Source organism: Populus alba, chromosome 16 (genome assembly GCF_005239225.2).
Source record: "Populus alba chromosome 16, ASM523922v2, whole genome shotgun sequence".
NCBI classification, from domain to species: domain Eukaryota; kingdom Viridiplantae; phylum Streptophyta; class Magnoliopsida; order Malpighiales; family Salicaceae; genus Populus; species Populus alba.
In genome coordinates, this window is record NC_133299.1 from 4,322,150 (window position 1) to 4,339,406 (window position 17,257).

At 34.3% G+C, this 17,257-nt stretch overlaps 2 protein-coding genes and 1 long non-coding RNA gene across 5 annotated transcripts; 2 read left to right on the forward strand and 1 right to left on the reverse strand.

The window, feature by feature from the left end:
- The first annotated feature begins 532 nt into the window (after positions 1–532).
- Positions 533–3,353, forward strand: LOC118052591 (uncharacterized). The gene is made up of 2 exons (XM_073405410.1): positions 533–574; positions 923–3,353. The coding sequence occupies exons 1-2, from the start codon at positions 533–535 to the stop codon at positions 3,158–3,160; spliced, it is 2,280 nt and encodes a 759-aa protein (XP_073261511.1). The 3' UTR covers positions 3,161–3,353.
- Positions 3,354–7,751: 4,398 nt separating this feature from the next.
- On the reverse strand, positions 7,752–9,494 carry LOC118052577 (uncharacterized). 2 transcript variants are annotated; one of them, XR_004688214.2, is made up of 4 exons: positions 9,337–9,494; positions 8,104–9,132; positions 7,951–8,010; positions 7,752–7,876 (listed from the first exon to the last, which is right to left on the reverse strand). It is a non-coding gene; the product is annotated as an uncharacterized lncRNA (long non-coding RNA). The 2 variants fall into 2 exon arrangements; XR_004688213.2 differs by having other exon boundaries at positions 9,244–9,489.
- A 1,477-nt stretch (positions 9,495–10,971) lies between these two features.
- Positions 10,972–15,320, forward strand: LOC118051331 (uncharacterized). Of its 2 annotated transcripts, none has more exons than XM_073405239.1 (2): positions 10,972–13,681; positions 14,300–15,320. In XM_073405239.1, the coding sequence occupies exon 1, from the start codon at positions 11,531–11,533 to the stop codon at positions 13,631–13,633; it is 2,103 nt and encodes a 700-aa protein (XP_073261340.1). In that variant the 5' UTR covers positions 10,972–11,530; the 3' UTR covers positions 13,634–13,681; positions 14,300–15,320. The 2 variants fall into 2 exon arrangements, with proteins under 2 accessions (XP_073261340.1, XP_034917839.1); XM_035061948.2 differs by lacking the exon at positions 14,300–15,320 and having other exon boundaries at positions 10,972–11,379; positions 11,452–13,853.
- The last annotated feature ends 1,937 nt before the right edge of the window (positions 15,321–17,257 follow it).

The following is a 17,257-nucleotide window of genomic DNA, read 5'->3' on the forward strand; positions in this document are numbered from 1 at the left end:
CACATAGGTCAAGTCTAAGGCCCCTTCAATGTTTTCAGGCCGATGATTGGTTTGCTTGATAATGCCAAGCCCAATTTTAATTACTTCGGCTCATTTCTTGTTCATGAATCCCTTGTTCATGTCTTGAGGCCCATTTCAAATTCGAGCAGAGAACCAAACTGATATTATTCCCTTTCACATATGCTTATCTACATAATAAATCCATTCGACGTCCTTTGATCTTCATCCTGCTACCAGCAAAATAATTGTATTTTTACACCCCTCTTGTCAACTAATCATTTATAATATTTGAAAATTATGTTTTTTACATTAAGAATAGTGTGGGGCAGTAACATATAGTTTTGTTAAACAAAACCTATAATATTTTTTTTTTAAAAGAAGAGGTGGATGATAGGTCATCCAACCCCTTAAAAATATAAGTGTATTTTTAGAGAGTTAGTTCTCAATCTCTTATTGTCTTGAAATAAACTTGAAATACTATTTTTTATTTCATTAATAACTTATTATATGGACACGATCCATTAACTAAGCAATGGACCAATCCAATAGAATACTAAGCAATGGGCATGATCCAGTAACAAGAAGTTGACGAGACCCAGCTCAAGTCAACGAGTCTTCTACTCCAACCAGAAAAGAAAGGGGAAAGTGTCTTCTTATTCACATGCTTATCTAATATCATCTGCACAAATAGAAGTAACTTTCCTTATGATCTTCTTCCCACCTCCTCCTTACAGATAACACCCTTCCTTCCTTTTCGGGCTTCTTTGAATTTTGGTATCCGATCTTAATGGGAAATCATTGTGTTCTGGATCTCGTTGGTTGATCTGTAATGTAGCAGTAAGCAGCTGTAATTATTTAATTAGCCGTCGTCGGTGAAGAGGTCAAGTTTCAGTTCAGATGGTGAGGTATTGAATAATAGTAGCACTCAACTTTTATTTGCCTTTCCATATCGATAACATATATATTCGGCAGCTTCAATCTGGCCTACCTAAGTCTTACCTCGGCTCAACACCCCTCATTTCCTGCTCTGTCCTCTGAGAGAGACAGAGACATAGAGGTTGACCATTTTAGCCACCCAGATCATCCATTGATCCTCATTAATCAAGTTCTCGAATATAGTTGTGAACTAGTTATTTGCTCTGGATGCGAGGGACCTATATGGGGTCCTTGCTACAGTTGCACCTCTTGCTACTTCTTTCTTCATAAGACATGCGCCGAGCTGCCCCGTGAGATCAAGCGGCGCATTCATCCTAGACACCCTCTCCATCTACTGGCAAAGCCACCATATGAAGGAGGATACCGTTGTGATCGGTGCGACAAAAGTTTCAACTGTTTTGTTTACCATTGTTCTTTCTCTAAGTTTGATCTAGATATCAAATGTGCTTTTCCACCGGGTTTTTTGGAAGTTGATAGTCAGGCACATCAATTTGCCCACAAGGATCACCCATTGATTTTGAATGAAGAGCAAGAATATCATGGTGAAGGAGTAAAGTGCTCCGTGTGCAAGGAACCAATGTCGGGTCCTAGCTATAGTTGCACTTCTTGCAACTTCTGTCTTCACAAGAAGTGTGCTGAGCTACCCTCAGAGATCAAGCGGCATATTCATCCAGAACACCCTCTTCGTCTACTGCCAAATCATGATACGATGTGTGATTTTTGCAACGAAACTTGCTATGAGAGTTTTGTTTACTGCTGTTTTGTGTGCGAATTCAACCTCCATATCAAATGTGCTTTTCCACCGTGCGTTTATGCAGCTGATCAGGATCAGGGGCATCGATTTAGACGCCTACTGAATGCACGTTCATTCAAATCAATCTCCTTCACTTGCAATGCATGCGGCACAGATGGATATGGCACCCCATTCATGTGCACCATGTGCCAACTCGTGGTCCACGAAGAATGCATTTCATTGCCAGGCACCCTTAAAACAGCACTGCACCATCATCCCCGAATCATCCACACATACCAACTTCAACAATGCATCGAATCTATAAACAAGTACTGTGGAATTTGCCGTCGGGAAGTTGACACAGAATACGGAGTTTACTACTGCCCAGACTGTGACTTTGTTGCACACGTGAATTGTAGCAGAGAATATGGCGATTCTGCAACAGAGACTGGAGGAGAAAACGAAGAAGAGCAAAGTGTGGCTGTTGATGATCAATTCATGGAACCTAGCTTTCGCGTTGTCCGTGAGATCAAGTATGGAGAGGAGAGAATAATTGAAGAGATCAAACATTTCAGTCATCAACATAACCTAATCCTTACTGATAAGGTTGATGATGATCTAAAGTGTGAAGGGTGCATGTTACCAATCTCAACTCCATTTTACAGTTGTGCCAATTGTAAGTTCTTTCTTGACAAAACCTGTAGCATAGAATTACCCAGGCAAACAAAGTGGCAATATCACGCAAACCAACTGATTCTTTCATGGAACCGATCGGAACGCGGTATGTTCTACTGTCATTTGTGTGCTCAATATTGTAGTGGGCTCATGTACAGATGTGATGTATGTGTACTCCAGATTGCTGTCCGATGCTTCAAATCAATATTGAAAGATTCTTTTAAACATGGAGGTCACGAGCATCCCCTTTATCTTCCAGCGGATAGAAAGAATATTCTCCGTTGCCGTATTGGGGGTGAGAGGTTTCCCCCTTTGCTTGCATTGGACGGAGAGAATATTCCGCATTGCAGTGGCTGTTGTGTCAGTGAAGAATCAAAGGTATTTTTAAAATGTGCGGTTTGCGATTTCAAGCTGGGTATGAAATGTGCTACACTGCCATACAAAGCAAGACACGAGTATGATGACCATCCTCTCTCCCTCACCTATTTTGATCCAAATGACTACCAGTTTGTCTGTCAAATTTGTGAAAAAGATAGAGACCCGAAGCTCTGGTTCTACCGTTGTGAGGAATGCGACTTCGATGCTCATCCAGAATGTGCTCTTGGGAAATACCCATACGTCAAGCTAGGGGTGGTTATAACATATCCTAAACACCTTCACCCTCTTGCTTTGGTCGACAAGACACAGGATTATCGTCCACAGGCATGCGATATTTGTGGTGAACCTTGTGATGGCTTAGCCGTTGAATGTACTGATCCTAACTGCAATTTTATCGCCCACAGGGAAAGATGGCAATGCTTTGACTTATTACTGTAATTGGATTGCATTTGTTGGCTTTTTTCTTATTTTTGGGTTATGATTGTTGGGGTGAATGGTTAGCTTCATACTTATTATCTCTGTTTCTATTTTCGCTTATCAGATCACTTTTTTTTCTCTTTTTTTTACTGAACAATAAAAGATGCTATTTCATTAAAACTGTCAATGTAGTTTGTTGTTTCTTTGTGCCTTCGTAAGTGACGAAGATGTCTGACCTTCCACCATTTTTTTCGCTTAGCAGGAAGCTCTCCATAAATTCTGCTTTTACATTTTTGTTATAGATTTTATTGTAAATGCATAAAAATATTTTCATAAAAAATAACACTTATCTAAATGATATCAATTATTTTCATTCAAATATTTTTATTTCCTTAACACAATCTAATAATAAATAAATGTATTTAAATAATATTTAAAACGAATATCTCAAGGGCATTCCATAGCTTTGTCCTTTAATAAGATATCTCATGAAAAAGTAAGTTAATTTATGTTTTTGGTATTTTTCTTCTTAAGAAGAATAAGAATAAGAATAAGCCTATGTTTATCTAATTTCAAAACCACGAAGGGATTTAGAGGCTCAAATCCTAAAAAAAAAAAAAAAACTAAATAGAAAAAAAAATTATAAATCAACTAATAAAATATTAAGTCTAGATATTTTTTTTGGTTTTATTTGAAAGTCTTGTTGATTTTAAATGATTACAAAATTCTAATTTTATAGAAAATAAAGCTTTTAAATTTTTCTAATAAAATTTGAGTTGGATTAAGATAAAAATAAAAAAAATTATGCCCTTTACAAGATTGCTTATATTTTAAAAAATATCATATATTAATCTTGTCTCGAATTCAAATTGTTGTTGCTTCAATTTCACAAGTATCAAATTAAAAATCTCAAACCTTTTGCACGTGCGGGCAACATTCCCAGCCTTCTCGGTATTAAGAGTTCTTATGGCAGCTTATGACAGCTTTATTGTCATAATACAACTTCGTTGGCATATTCATAGGCATTCACACTTCTTCAAGAATTCTTTTCAGCCATAACATTTCACAAACTCCATTTTCATAACCTTATATTCTACTTAAGCGCTGCTTCTTACAATCATATTTTGTTTCTTACTTTGCCAAGTAACCATATTTCCCCAGATTTAAGTACAATATTCTAATATGGATCCTCTATCAATGACTAAACCTGCCCAATCTGCATCAGCTTCAAGATGTTTTGCATGGGGTGAGTGCAAACCAATCATTTGTATTCAAAACAAAAAGCAAGAACATGTTAATTCAATTAAGGTTAGGGAGTTTTTTATATATATAATTAATAAAAATTTTAGCAGAGTTTTCTTTATATTTTTAAATACCAAAATATCAACTCTTTTTCCGCAATCCTCAATAATCAAATTTTTTACTCATCTTATTATTCAGGATTGATTGTGTAAACTATCGTGTAAAGATAGGTACAGGGATCGCATAAACTATCTCACTAAACTCACAATAAATGTAATATTAGATCATGTTTGTGATAAGTAAATCAGCTCTCCCACTGACTTCTGATACTGTGTTGTATTCACACTAGATCACCTTCCTTGTCATCTTAAAGTTTCTTATTGGGATCTATTGGAGTGTCTGCTAGCCTACAATCACTTATCCCAGTCTCCTTAAGAACATCAAGGATACACTGTTGTTGGGATATAACGATCCCCTTCTACGACAGAGCAATATCTAATCCAAGAAAATCCTTAATCTCTATTTCAATGGCATATGGGTGATTATTAGATTGAAAGGTTTTCCTTCTTTGAGAGCACCTTTTTTAAAGTGAAATAAACACAGCTTTCAGTTTATATGTTGCTTGTAAGAACAACATATATGAGTATGATTTTGAGATTTGAAAGAATTCCTTGTTTAAGAGGAACTTGGACTTCGTCATGTGAAATGAACTCCTTTTCAATTTATGCCCCGCAGAAAATGCAGAGGATTTTCTACTGTGTTTATTTAGAGTTGATTGTCAGGCACATCAACTTGCCCACATAGATCATCCATTGATTATGAACGAAGAGCAAGAATATCATGGTGAAGGAGTTATGTGCTCTGTGCGCGAGGAGGCACTTGCACCCTCTTCACCTGCTGGCAAAGCCACCATCTCATTGCTCAAGATGCGTTTGTGACAAGAGTTTTGTTCGCCATTGTTGTTTCTGGGAATTTGACGATATCAAATGTGCTCTTCCACTGTGCATTTTTGAACTTGAAGGTCAGGAACATCAAATTATTTGTCTAGCAAAGTAGCTTCAGTTGAAGATTGCCTGTCTCACTTGCAAAGCATGTGGCACTGATTTGTTGAAGATTATTACCAGCAGACGTCACATCTGTTGCATTTCTTCATTCAGCTAACCCAGTCTCGCAAAATTTTCCCTGTGTTTAGAAAGTTTCACCAAAACAGTTTGCTAAAAATGTCATTACAATTTCCTAGTAGATATTCAACTTTGCTATGAGTTTTCAAAACATGATAAAAATATTTCTATTTTTTTATTCTGTTCAAGCAACACTGACATGGCAATAAGCTAGCATTGCACTGCTATGGATCATGGCGATTTGATTTGTTTTTCAATTTACAATTTAGTCAAATTCAAAGAAAACTTACACACAAAAAAGGAAGTAACCTGTTCAAAATCTAATTAGAAATAAACTTCATTTTGATATATGGAAACTGATTATAATGATAACTTGACCATTGAAACCTACAAAAATTAATTTGTTATTTAAGAAATGTTAGGAAAACTTTTTTTTACTAAGATTTGTTTATCAGTGAAAAAAACAAAAAGCATCTATCTGAAGATGTTACCTACAAGATTTTACGGCACATTGAGCCATGAAAGTGACCTGTTTAGTAATGAATCTAACGGGGTATTTGGATTTGTAGTTAGACCGTGATTATAAAAACTTTTATTTTTTATATATATTTTTATATATGTTAGTATCAAAAATAAATTTTAAAAAATATAAAATATATTTTAATTTACCAAAAAAATATTTTAAAAAATAATTTTTATCACTGTGAGTCCCAAATCCACGTAGCATCGGTTTTGATTTGAAAACAGCATGAGAACTGAATGGTGTCCAGTTAAACGCATTTTCATAATTAGTAGTTTTTCTTTTGAAATGAAGATAGTTGTCGTCCACTTGTGCTTCTTTTCTTTCTTTCTTTTTTCCTTTTTTTCAGACTAAAAGATATTTTTTTTATTAGTTTATATGTTAACCAAGATTGAGTTTTTTTATTTAAATGATTTTATAGATAAACAATTTAAATTTATAAACCATAGAACATTCCATTTAAAGTTATATAGTTATGTTGTGGCGTGTCTTAAATTAAATAAAAACTATACTAGATTATTGATATGTGTTATAATATGGGTCAAGTTAAATTTTTTTATAAATATAAAAAAATATTCAGATATTACTATTATTTGTTTTCTAGCGAAAATAATCTAAATCATGTGAGAGTTGAACCGATATAATTTGATTGACTTTGCGGGTCTAAAAACAACCCATATAACTCAAAAAAACATAATTTAACTAAAAAAATTTCAAGATAATGTATTTTTTTTAAAATTAAGATAAAAACATGTTGAATTGATTAGAATCAACCTGCGTTAACATAGTTTTATAAAGATTTGTTTATATTTTTTTTCTAGCCAAAACCAAACTATGGTTGTGGTCATAGTTTTAAAACCCGGACCGGCCCGGCGGGTTGACCCGGGACCCGGCCGACCCGGGCATGGAACCGGTCCGGATGAAGGTAAAAATCCGCTTGGGAATTGACCCGACCAGACCCGGCCGACCCAGCGGGTCGACCCGGAACTCGGTTGACCCGGCAAGACCCGGTCAACACCCGACCCCAAACCCGTTGACTTTTATTTTTTTTTGTTTTTTTTTTGCTAAAACGACGTCGTTTTGATTTTTTAAAAAAAAATTAAAAAATAAATTTTTGACCCGGCCGACCCGGTCAAAACCCGGAACCCGGGCCTTGGACCGGGCCGACCACCGGGCCGGGTCTTAAAACTATGGTTGTGGTAGTTATCTCTTGCCTTTCTTTTTTTTCCCTACGTCACTAACCCTTAGGGGTGAGCAAAACCGGTTCAGTTCGGTTTTTATCTAAAAAACTAACCAAAATCGAAATTTGAAAAACTTAAAAATTCAAACCGAAACTGAACCGGAACCATTTCAAACCGACCGGTTTCGGTTCGGTTCGGTTTTTTTAACAGAAAAACCGGAAAACCTGTATAATTTTTTTGGGGCTTTTTTGGGCTTTCTAATGGATTTTTTGATGGGCTTTCTGATAGGCTTGTAATTAATGAAACTATTATCTAATTTTGTTACAAAATTCTATAATATATTTAATATTTTTATCACTAAATATTCATATATTAAATTATTAGTGCTAATATTGTGTTTAATATATTGCTGAGTCTTTCTAATATTTGTGTTTTAGAGTTTGGACTCCTCATGCATCAAAGTTTAAATAGCACACTCCAAATTAAAATTAAAATTACAAAACTTTACCTTCAAAAGGGTTTAAAAAAAAAACAACAAATAACATTGCCATAAAAAATAAAACACTTCATGCAAAAATATAAATCTTCATTGTGCACATCATCCCAATCAAAAAGCACATCTAGATGACAAGAACATTGCACTTTGATTCCGTAATACCATTGACATCAAAACCTGGAAATCAAGATCTAAAATTATAACATGATAAAATAAATTAGAATATGTAAAAATAAAAAGTAGTATTTTACCATCAAAGTAACTTCTGAACTAATTATCATCCGATGCTACATGTAACTTTCCATCAAATTCTACAAAATAAAAAATTAGACATGTTAGATGATTGCAAACAATTTAATTAATAAATTAAAAAATAAAAGGTGCAAGTTTCAAAAAAAATTTACCTAACTCAAGGTTTCTGTAAGTTTCAAGATCATTTATCAAGCCTTTTTAACCTTGATAAATTCAAAGAGACTATCAAACTAATAAAAACTTAAATATCATGCAAAAACAAAAAACAAAATGGAAAGCATTAAGGCAATATCCTAGTCCTGTGTTTCAAACCTGGGTGGTCATTTCTTCCCCATCTTTGCCTCACAAAGTCGAATGCATACAGATGGAGAAACCTCACCAAATTGCAAGCAATAGCATTCAGTGGCCAGTGGGAAGAAATCTACCACATAAAAGTTGATAAATTGAAAGTAAATATAGTGGAAAGCACCAAAATTAATTTGCAATTGATTTCGAATATGGTATAACATCACCACAAAATCAAATCACACAACAGTTTGTCAATGCAAAAAAACCTCGCATGTATCTATAGACATGCACTCTAACTGACATCCAACTCAATGTCTAAAATCTTCATTTTCCTTCTTTGATATGAATTCAACGCAATATACCAAATGGCTTGTGTCTCATTAGTACTCTTGCAAAACAGGAGGCAAGAAAATAAAACATTAAAGGAGTTGGAAAGAAACTTTCATTATTATTTAAAGGCTAGTGTCAAGACCTGTCATCTAACAGCAGAATGTCCAAGGTCACACATGATAACAAATTAACTTGAAATTGAAAAACTAGTCAAAATAGACTGATAAATTGTCGGAGGAACATGTTAGAAAAAAATTACCCAGGGGACATGAAGAATCAAGTAACTTTACCAGGCAACTATGGAATGCTCCAACATGTTCAAATATTCAGGTCTTCCATGCACAAAGGGTTTTAAAGCAGATTATTGTATTTAATGAATAAAAATAGAGTAACAGTTCCCAAATCCATATGGGTTGGGGCATTTTGCAGCCAGGCATACAACACAAAATAATCTAAGAGAATATGACAATGCTAGTCAACTAAAGACGATACCAGTTTGATAGTGTTTGTAACATATTCCCAAGTTGTCCAGGCCTCAGATCCCTACCGACAGCAAATTGGACCTACACATCAATTAAAAAAGAAGACATATAAGCTTTAAAATGTTTGAGAACGGTAAAAAGATATAGTAGAATACAGCTGAAGGCAAGCTGATGGCACATTCATTCACAGACCTCAAAGCACCTTCGCAGCTGATCTAACTTTCCTCGTACTATTCCCTGAACAGAGTTAGAAAAAAGAAATTGACAGAAAAAAAAAAATCATACCTGGTGTGAGAGAGCCAGAGAGGGATATGGATGAAGAATCGAAGATGGATTAACTTGATTTTGTTGCAGAGTGAGTGAAAGTGTGAGTTGTGTGAGGATGAGGGAGCGGCTGCAAGGAGTCGCTGGAGTGAGAGTGTCTAGGTCTAGGGTTAAGTTTTTTTTCTTCCTATTTATAGTACCCCTTAAATCGAGCCGGTTCGGTTCGGTTGGGGTTTTTCCGGTTTCAGGTTTCAGAAACCGAAACCGAACCGAACCGGAAATTTTTACAAAAAAAATAATTGGTTTAATCGGTTTTTTTTTTCGGTTCAGTTTTTTTGATTTTTTTTTCTCGGTTTTCTCGGTTTACTCGGTTTCTCGATTTTTTTGCTCACCCCTACTAACCCTTATCTATAGCTAACACCTATAGCTCGGCCTGTTTTATTTTAATCCAAACCCTATTTTACCAACGTGGGCCAGGTCTAATCTCTTTGAAAGGCTTGGGAAATTAAGCCAGGTTTGAAAAAGCTAGCCTAACCCATAATACAGGAAACCCATAATTAAAAAACCCTTTCTTTTCCCATCATCACCATGAACTATTATCGTGATCAAAATCTTAGTATATATTTGTCACTGAAATTCAACATGTTTTTCATTAAAATTTTATTTTATTTTATTTTAATATTTTTAAATTATTTTAATGTATTGATATTAATAATAAATTTTAAAAAATAAAAAAATTATTTTAATATATTTTCAAGTAAAAAATACTTTAAAAAATAACATTTATAAAAATAACCTAAGTAAACTTAGAGAATGGAATTCTTGTTGTTGCTATGTCAAAAATTGAAGATTTAAAGGATCACCATCTTGTATGCTAATTATTTGTGATGAGACGATTAGATAATAAAATGCCAAAACTGAATAAGTGAAGGAAAAAAAAAAAAAACCATCCAATAGACTAGCTAGGCAAATGGTGCTGCCCTGTTAAGCATCATTTCGTTTTGGTATTTTCAAGGCTAAAATAGACTATATGGCTTGTTTGTTTTTGTTTTTATTATCATCATCAATAATAATAATTATTAATATTAATATTAACATTAACAAAAAAATTAAAAAAAATAATATTTTTTAAAAATTAAATTATATTTTTATTAATTATTTAAATTATTTTTAAAGTTGGTAACACCAAGCCCAATTGAATGACAGCCCGCCTACAAATCCAAGTAATTATCATGGAGGGAGTAAAAAAACTATTTTTGTCATAAGAATTCCTTGCTCATGTCTTAAGGCTGGAAGTGAGGCCCATTTCAAATCTAGTTAATTTTTTAGAAAAAATATTAATAATATTATTTTAGAAAAAACATTGATAATATCTAGTTAATATTTTATTTAAAAAAAATAATTTCACCCCAGCATATTATTTGCCAATTATTTGATGTCATCTCTCTCATAGGTCAAGTCTAATGCCACTTCAATGTTTTCAGGCCAATAATAGGTTTGCTTGATAATGCCAAGCCCAATTGTAATTATTGTGGCCCATTTCTTGTTCATAAGAATTCCTTGTTCATGTCTTGAGGCCCATTTCAAATCCGAGCAGAGAACAAAACTGATATTATTCCCTTTCACATATGCTTATCTACATAATAAATCCATTCGACGTCCTTTGATCTTCATCCTGCTACCAGCAAAATAATTTATCAATCCAATAGAATAATAAGTAATGGACCAATCCAGTAACAAGAAGTTGAGGAGACCCACCTCAAGTCAACGAGTCTTCTTCTCCAACCAGAAAAGAAAGGGAAAAGTGTCTTCTTATTCACATGCTTGAACAGTCTCATCCGCACGAATAGAGGAGCTGTAGCTTTCCTCATGATCTTCTTCCCACCTCCTCCTTACAGATAACACCCTTCCTTCCTTTTCGGGCTTCTTTGAATTTTGGTATCCGATCTTAATGGGAAATCACTGTGTTCTGGATCTCGTTGGTGGATCTGTAATGTAGCAGTAAGCAGCTGTAATTATTTAAGTAGCCGTCGTCGGTGAAGAGGTCAAGTTTCCGTTCAGAAGGTGAGGTATTGAATACTAGTAGCGCTTAACGTTTATTTGCCTTTCCATTTCGTTAACATATATATTCGGCAGCTTCGATTTGGCCTACCTTGGTCTTGCCTTGGCTCAACAACCCTCATTTCCTGCTCTGTCGTCTGAGAGAGACAGAGACATGGAGGTTGAACATTTTAGCCACCCAGATCATCCATTGATCCTCATTAATCAAGTTCTCGAATATAGCTGTGAACTAGTTATTTGCTCTGGATGCGAGGGACCAATATGGGGTCCTTGCTACAGTTGTACCTGTTGCTACTTCTTTCTTCACAAGCAATGCGCCGAGCTGCCCCGTGAGATCAAGCGGCGCATTCATCCTAGACACCCTCTACATCTACTGGCAAAGCCACCATCTCATTACACAGGATGCGTTTGTGATCGGTGCGACAAAACTTGCAACAGTTTTGTTTACCATTGTTCTTTCTGTGAATTTGATCTTGATATCAAATGTGCTTTTCAACCGGGTTTTTCTGATGCTGATAGTCAGGCACATCAATTTGCCCACAAGGATCATCCATTGATTTTGAATGAAGAGCAAGAATATCATGGTGCAGGAGTTGTGTGCTCTTTGTGCAAGGAACCAATGTCTGGTCCTAGCTATAGTTGCACTTCTCGCAACGTCTTTCTTCACAAGAAGTGTGCTGAGCTACCCCCGGAGATCAAGAGGCACTTGCATCCAGAACACCCTCTTGTTCTACTGCCAAATCATGATACGATGTGTGATTTTTGCAACGAAACTTGCTATGAGAATTTTGTATACTGTTGTTTTGTTTGTGAATTCACCCTCCATATCAAATGTGCTTTTCCACCGTGCCTTGATGCAGCTGATCAGAATCACTTTAGACGACTACTGAATCCACTTTCACTAAAATCAATCTCCTTCACTTGCAATGCATGCTGCACAGATGGAGATGGCTTCCCATTCGGGTGCCCTATGTGCCAACTCGTGGTCCATGAAGAATGCATTTCATTGCCACGCACCCTTAAAACAGCACTGCACCATCATCCCCGAATCATCCACGCCTATCATCCTCAACAATGCATCGAATCTATAAACAAGTACTGTGGAATTTGCCGTCGGGAAGTTGACTCAAATTACGGAGTTTACTATTGCCCAGACTGTGACTTCGTTGCACACGTGGATTGTAGTAGAGAATATGGCGATTCTGCAACAGAGATTGCAGGAGAAAACGAAGAAGAGCAAAGTGTGGTTGTTGATGATCAACTCATGAAACCTAGCTTTCGCATTGTCCTTGAGATCAAGCATGGAGAAGAGAGAATAATTGTAGAGATCAAACATTTCAGTCATCGACATAACCTAATCCTTATTGACAAGGTTGATGATGATCTAAAGTGTGATGGGTGCATGTTACCAATCTCAACTCCATTTTATAGTTGTGCCAGTTGTAATTTCTTTCTTGACAAAACCTGCAGCATAGAATTACCCAGGCAAAAAAAGTGGCAATATCACGAAAACCAACTGATTCTTTCATGGAACCAAGGGGAACATCATCTGCACAAGTGTGGTGTGTGCAAGCAATATTTTCGTGGGCTCATCTACTTTTGTGATGTATGTCCACTCTGCGTTGATGTCCGATGCTTCAAATCAATATTGAAAGATTCTTTTAAACATGGAGGTCATGAGCATCCCCTCTATCTTCCAGCGGACAGAAAGAGTATTCTCCGTTGCCGTATTGGAGGTCGCGGGGTTCCCCCTTTGCTTGCAGATGACAGAGAGAATATTCCGCATTGCAGTGGCTGTTGTGTCAGTGAAGAATCAAAGGTATTTTTAAAATGTGCGCGTTGCGATTTCAAGCTGGGTATGAAATGTGCTACACTGCCATACAAAGCAAGACACGAGTATGATGATCATCCTCTCTTCCTCACCTACATTAATGAAAATAACTACCAGCCTTCCTGCATAATTTGTGAAAAAGATAGAGACCCGAAGCTCTGGTTCTACCGTTGTGAGGAATGCGACTTCGATGCTCATCCAGAATGTGCTCTCGGGAAATACCCATATGTCAAGCCAGGGGGGGTTCGCACATATCCTAATCACCCTCACCCTCTTGCTTTGGTCGTCAAGACAGAGGATTATCGTTCGCAGGCATGCGATACTTGTGGTGAGCCTTGCGATGACTTGGCCCTTGAATGTACTGATCCTAACTGCAGTTTTATCGTCCACAGGCAAAGAGTGCAATGCTTGATGTCATTATGGTAATTGGATTGTTGGCTATACTTGTGGCGTAGCCCTATTCCACTGTGAATGGTTAGCTTCGTACTCATTATCTCTGTTTTTATTTTCGCATATCAGATCACTCTTTTGTTTCTCTGTTTCTTTCTGAACAATAAAAGATGCTATTTTTTTCTGAACAATATTGTTCAGATGCTATTTCATCTTCAATCATATTCTTTTAAAACTGTGAAGGTAGTTTGTTGTTTCTTTGAGCCTTCATAGTGACAAAGATGTCTGACCTTCCACCATTTTTTTAGCGTAGCAGGAAGTTCTCCACAAATTCTGCTTTTACATTTTTGTTATAGATTTTATTTTAAATGCATAGAAAATATAAAATAACACTTATCTAACTGATATCAAGTATTTTCATTCAAATATTTAATTTTTATTTCCTTAACACAATCTAATAATAAATAAATGTATTTAAACGAATACCTCAAGGGCATTCGATAACTTTGTCCTTTAATAAGATATATCATGAAAAAAATAAGTTAATTCATGTTTTTGGTATTTTTCTTCTTAAGAAGAATAAGAATAAGAATAAGCTTCCATCTTTTTTTATCTAATTTCAAAACTACGAAGGGATTTAGAGGCCCAAATCTTAAAAAAAAAAATAAAAAAAAAATGTGTTTATTTAAAGTTGATTGTCAGGCACATCAACTTGCCCACATACATCATCCATTGATTATGAACGAAGAGCAAGAATATCATGGTGAAGGAGTTATGTGCTCTGTGTGCGAGGAGGCAATGTCGGGTCCTAGCCATTGTTGCACTTTTGGCAAATTCTTTCTTCAGAAGAAGTGTGCTGAGCTACCCCTGGAGATCAAGCGGCACTTGCACCCTCTTCACCTGCTGGCAAAGCCACCATCTCATTGCTCAAGATGCGTTTGTGACAAGAGTTTTGTTTGCCATAGTTGTTTCTGGGAATTTGACGATATCAAATGTGCTCTTCCACCGTGCATTTTTGAACTTGAAGGTCAGGAACATCAAATTATTTGTCTAGCTTCAATTGAAGATTGCCTGTCTCACTTGCAAAGCATGTGGCACTAATTTGTTGAAGATTATTACCAGCAGACGTCACATCTGTTGCCTTTCTTCATTCAGCTAACCCAGTCTCAGAAAATTTTCCCTGTGTTTAGAAAGTTTCACCAAAACAGTAAAGCTAAAAACGTCATTATAATTTCGTAGTAGATTTTCAACTTCGCTAAGAGTTTTCAAAACATGATAAAAAGATTTCTATTTCTTTATTCTGTCCAAGCAACACTGACATGGCAATAAGCTAGCATTGCACTGCTATGGATCATGGTGATTTGATTTGTTTTCCAATTTACAATTTAGTCAAATTCAAAGAAAACTTACACAAAAAAGAGAGAGGAAATAACCTGTTCAAAATCTAATTAGAAATAAACTTCATTTTGATATATGGAAACTGATTATAATGATAACTTGACCATTGAACCTAAAAACATAAATTTGTTAATTAAGAAATGCTAGGAAAACTTTTTTTTTTTTTTACTAATATTTGTTTCTCAGTGGAAATAAAAGGCATCTATTTGAAGATGTCACCTATATGATTTAATGTTATTTTAGTTTTTTCCGTTTACAAAATTTTACAGCACATTGAGCCATGAAAGTTACCTGTTTTGGAATGAGTCTAGAGGGGTCTTTGAAATTGCAGTGAGACCTGATTTAAAAAAAAAAATTAATTTTTTTAATTTTAAATTTAATTTTTTATATTTTTATATACATATTATATCGGTATCATAAATAAAATTTAAAAAATATATAATAAAAATTTGAATCCATTCAAAAATAATAATAATAATTACCACTATCTTGTACCACATCCACATAACATCGGTTTTGCTTTGAAAACAACATGGCAACTGAATGGTGGTCTAGTTAAAAGTATTTTTCTAATCAGTGATTTTCCTTTTAAAATGAAGGACGGTTGGCATGTACTTGTGCTTCCTTTTCTTATTTAATTTTTTATTTTATAGTAAAAGGTATTTTTTTTATTAGTTTATATGTTAATCATGATTGAGTTTTTTATTCAAATGATTTTAAAGATAAACAATTTAAAGTTATGAATCATGATGTATAAAGTTATGAATCATCGAACAATCCATTTAAAGTTATAAAGTTATATAATTATGTTGTGATGTATCTTAAATCAAATAGAAACTACACTAGATCATTAACCTTTTTTAATAAATATAAAGAAATATTCAAATATTACTAATATTTTTTTTAACAAAAAAAAATTTAAATCATGTGAAAATTAATTTGATATAATTTGGTTGACTTTACGAGTCTATAAGTAATTTATATAACCTGAAAAAACATAATTTGATTAAAAATAATTTTAAAATGATTTTTTTTAATATTAAGATAAAAATATATTTGATTATTTTATTAAATTAAATCCAGAAAAAAGAGAGATTTTTAATAGAAGCAAGAAAAACATTTTTTTGTAATGATTTATGTGCACATTAAAATGTGTTTTTATACTTGATTTGGTTCATGATCTATAGTAATGAACCGGCTTTATTTAAAATTTTCTCAAAAAATAAAATTGCGTTCAACAAATTAATAAAACTACGCTATCTCTTCTTCTTTTTATATATATTAAATGATTGGCTAAAGATGAAATAAATAATTTTATATTATTTGTTTGTACGTATTACTTTTAAGCGTAGACTCTTTTATTCGGTGATATATATACGACTATCTTAATTTGTTTTTCCTCGTGCACATATCGACGACCTTTTTCAAATTCCAAGAACATGTCACTTCAAAGAAATTTCCTGGTTGATAATGAACAGACATAAGCAGTGCTTAATAATTTGACTGAAAATAAATGACAACAGGACAGGTTAATTAGATATAGTGAACTAATCATTAATTAAATTTATTTAAATCATTGACTACATATCTTAAGTATCAACTGAACATATATTTTTTTAAAAAAAATATCAAAAACATTAAACTGGACTCATTCATCCTAGAGCCAGAAAAAAATATATATACAGAATTAGATATAGGGCAGGTTAATTAGATATAGTGTACCAACCATTAATTAAATTTATTTAAATCATTGACTACAAATTCTAAGTATTACCTGAAAAAATAATTTCTTTTTTTTTAAAAAAAAGAATCATAAACATTAAACTGGACTCATTCTTCCTAGAGCCAGAAAAAAAAAAGTACACATATAAACAGAATTAGATTTGAAGAAGACGAGAGAGCAACCTCTTAACCACGAGAATAACTGATTAAGGAAAGGAATAATGAAGAGAACTTCGGAATCAAATATAATTAGAGTCAAATATTTTTATAAACTCAAGTCTATATTGGAAACCAATATTATTCCTTGATTTAAATTCATGCATGCCCCCTTTTATTCTTCAAAGTAAATAACCCAGAAACCTCAAACCTGGTATTCTCTCAACATGTACATCACTATGCTGTCATCCTATACATATGTCATAAAGGTTAATTCCAATAATTAAAAGGTTGTGAAATTGGTGCAAAACCCTACCTCTAATGTTTTTTTATTTCCTTGAAGGGGAAAAAGGGTGGAAATTTCATCTTTTGCCTGGTTTCCAA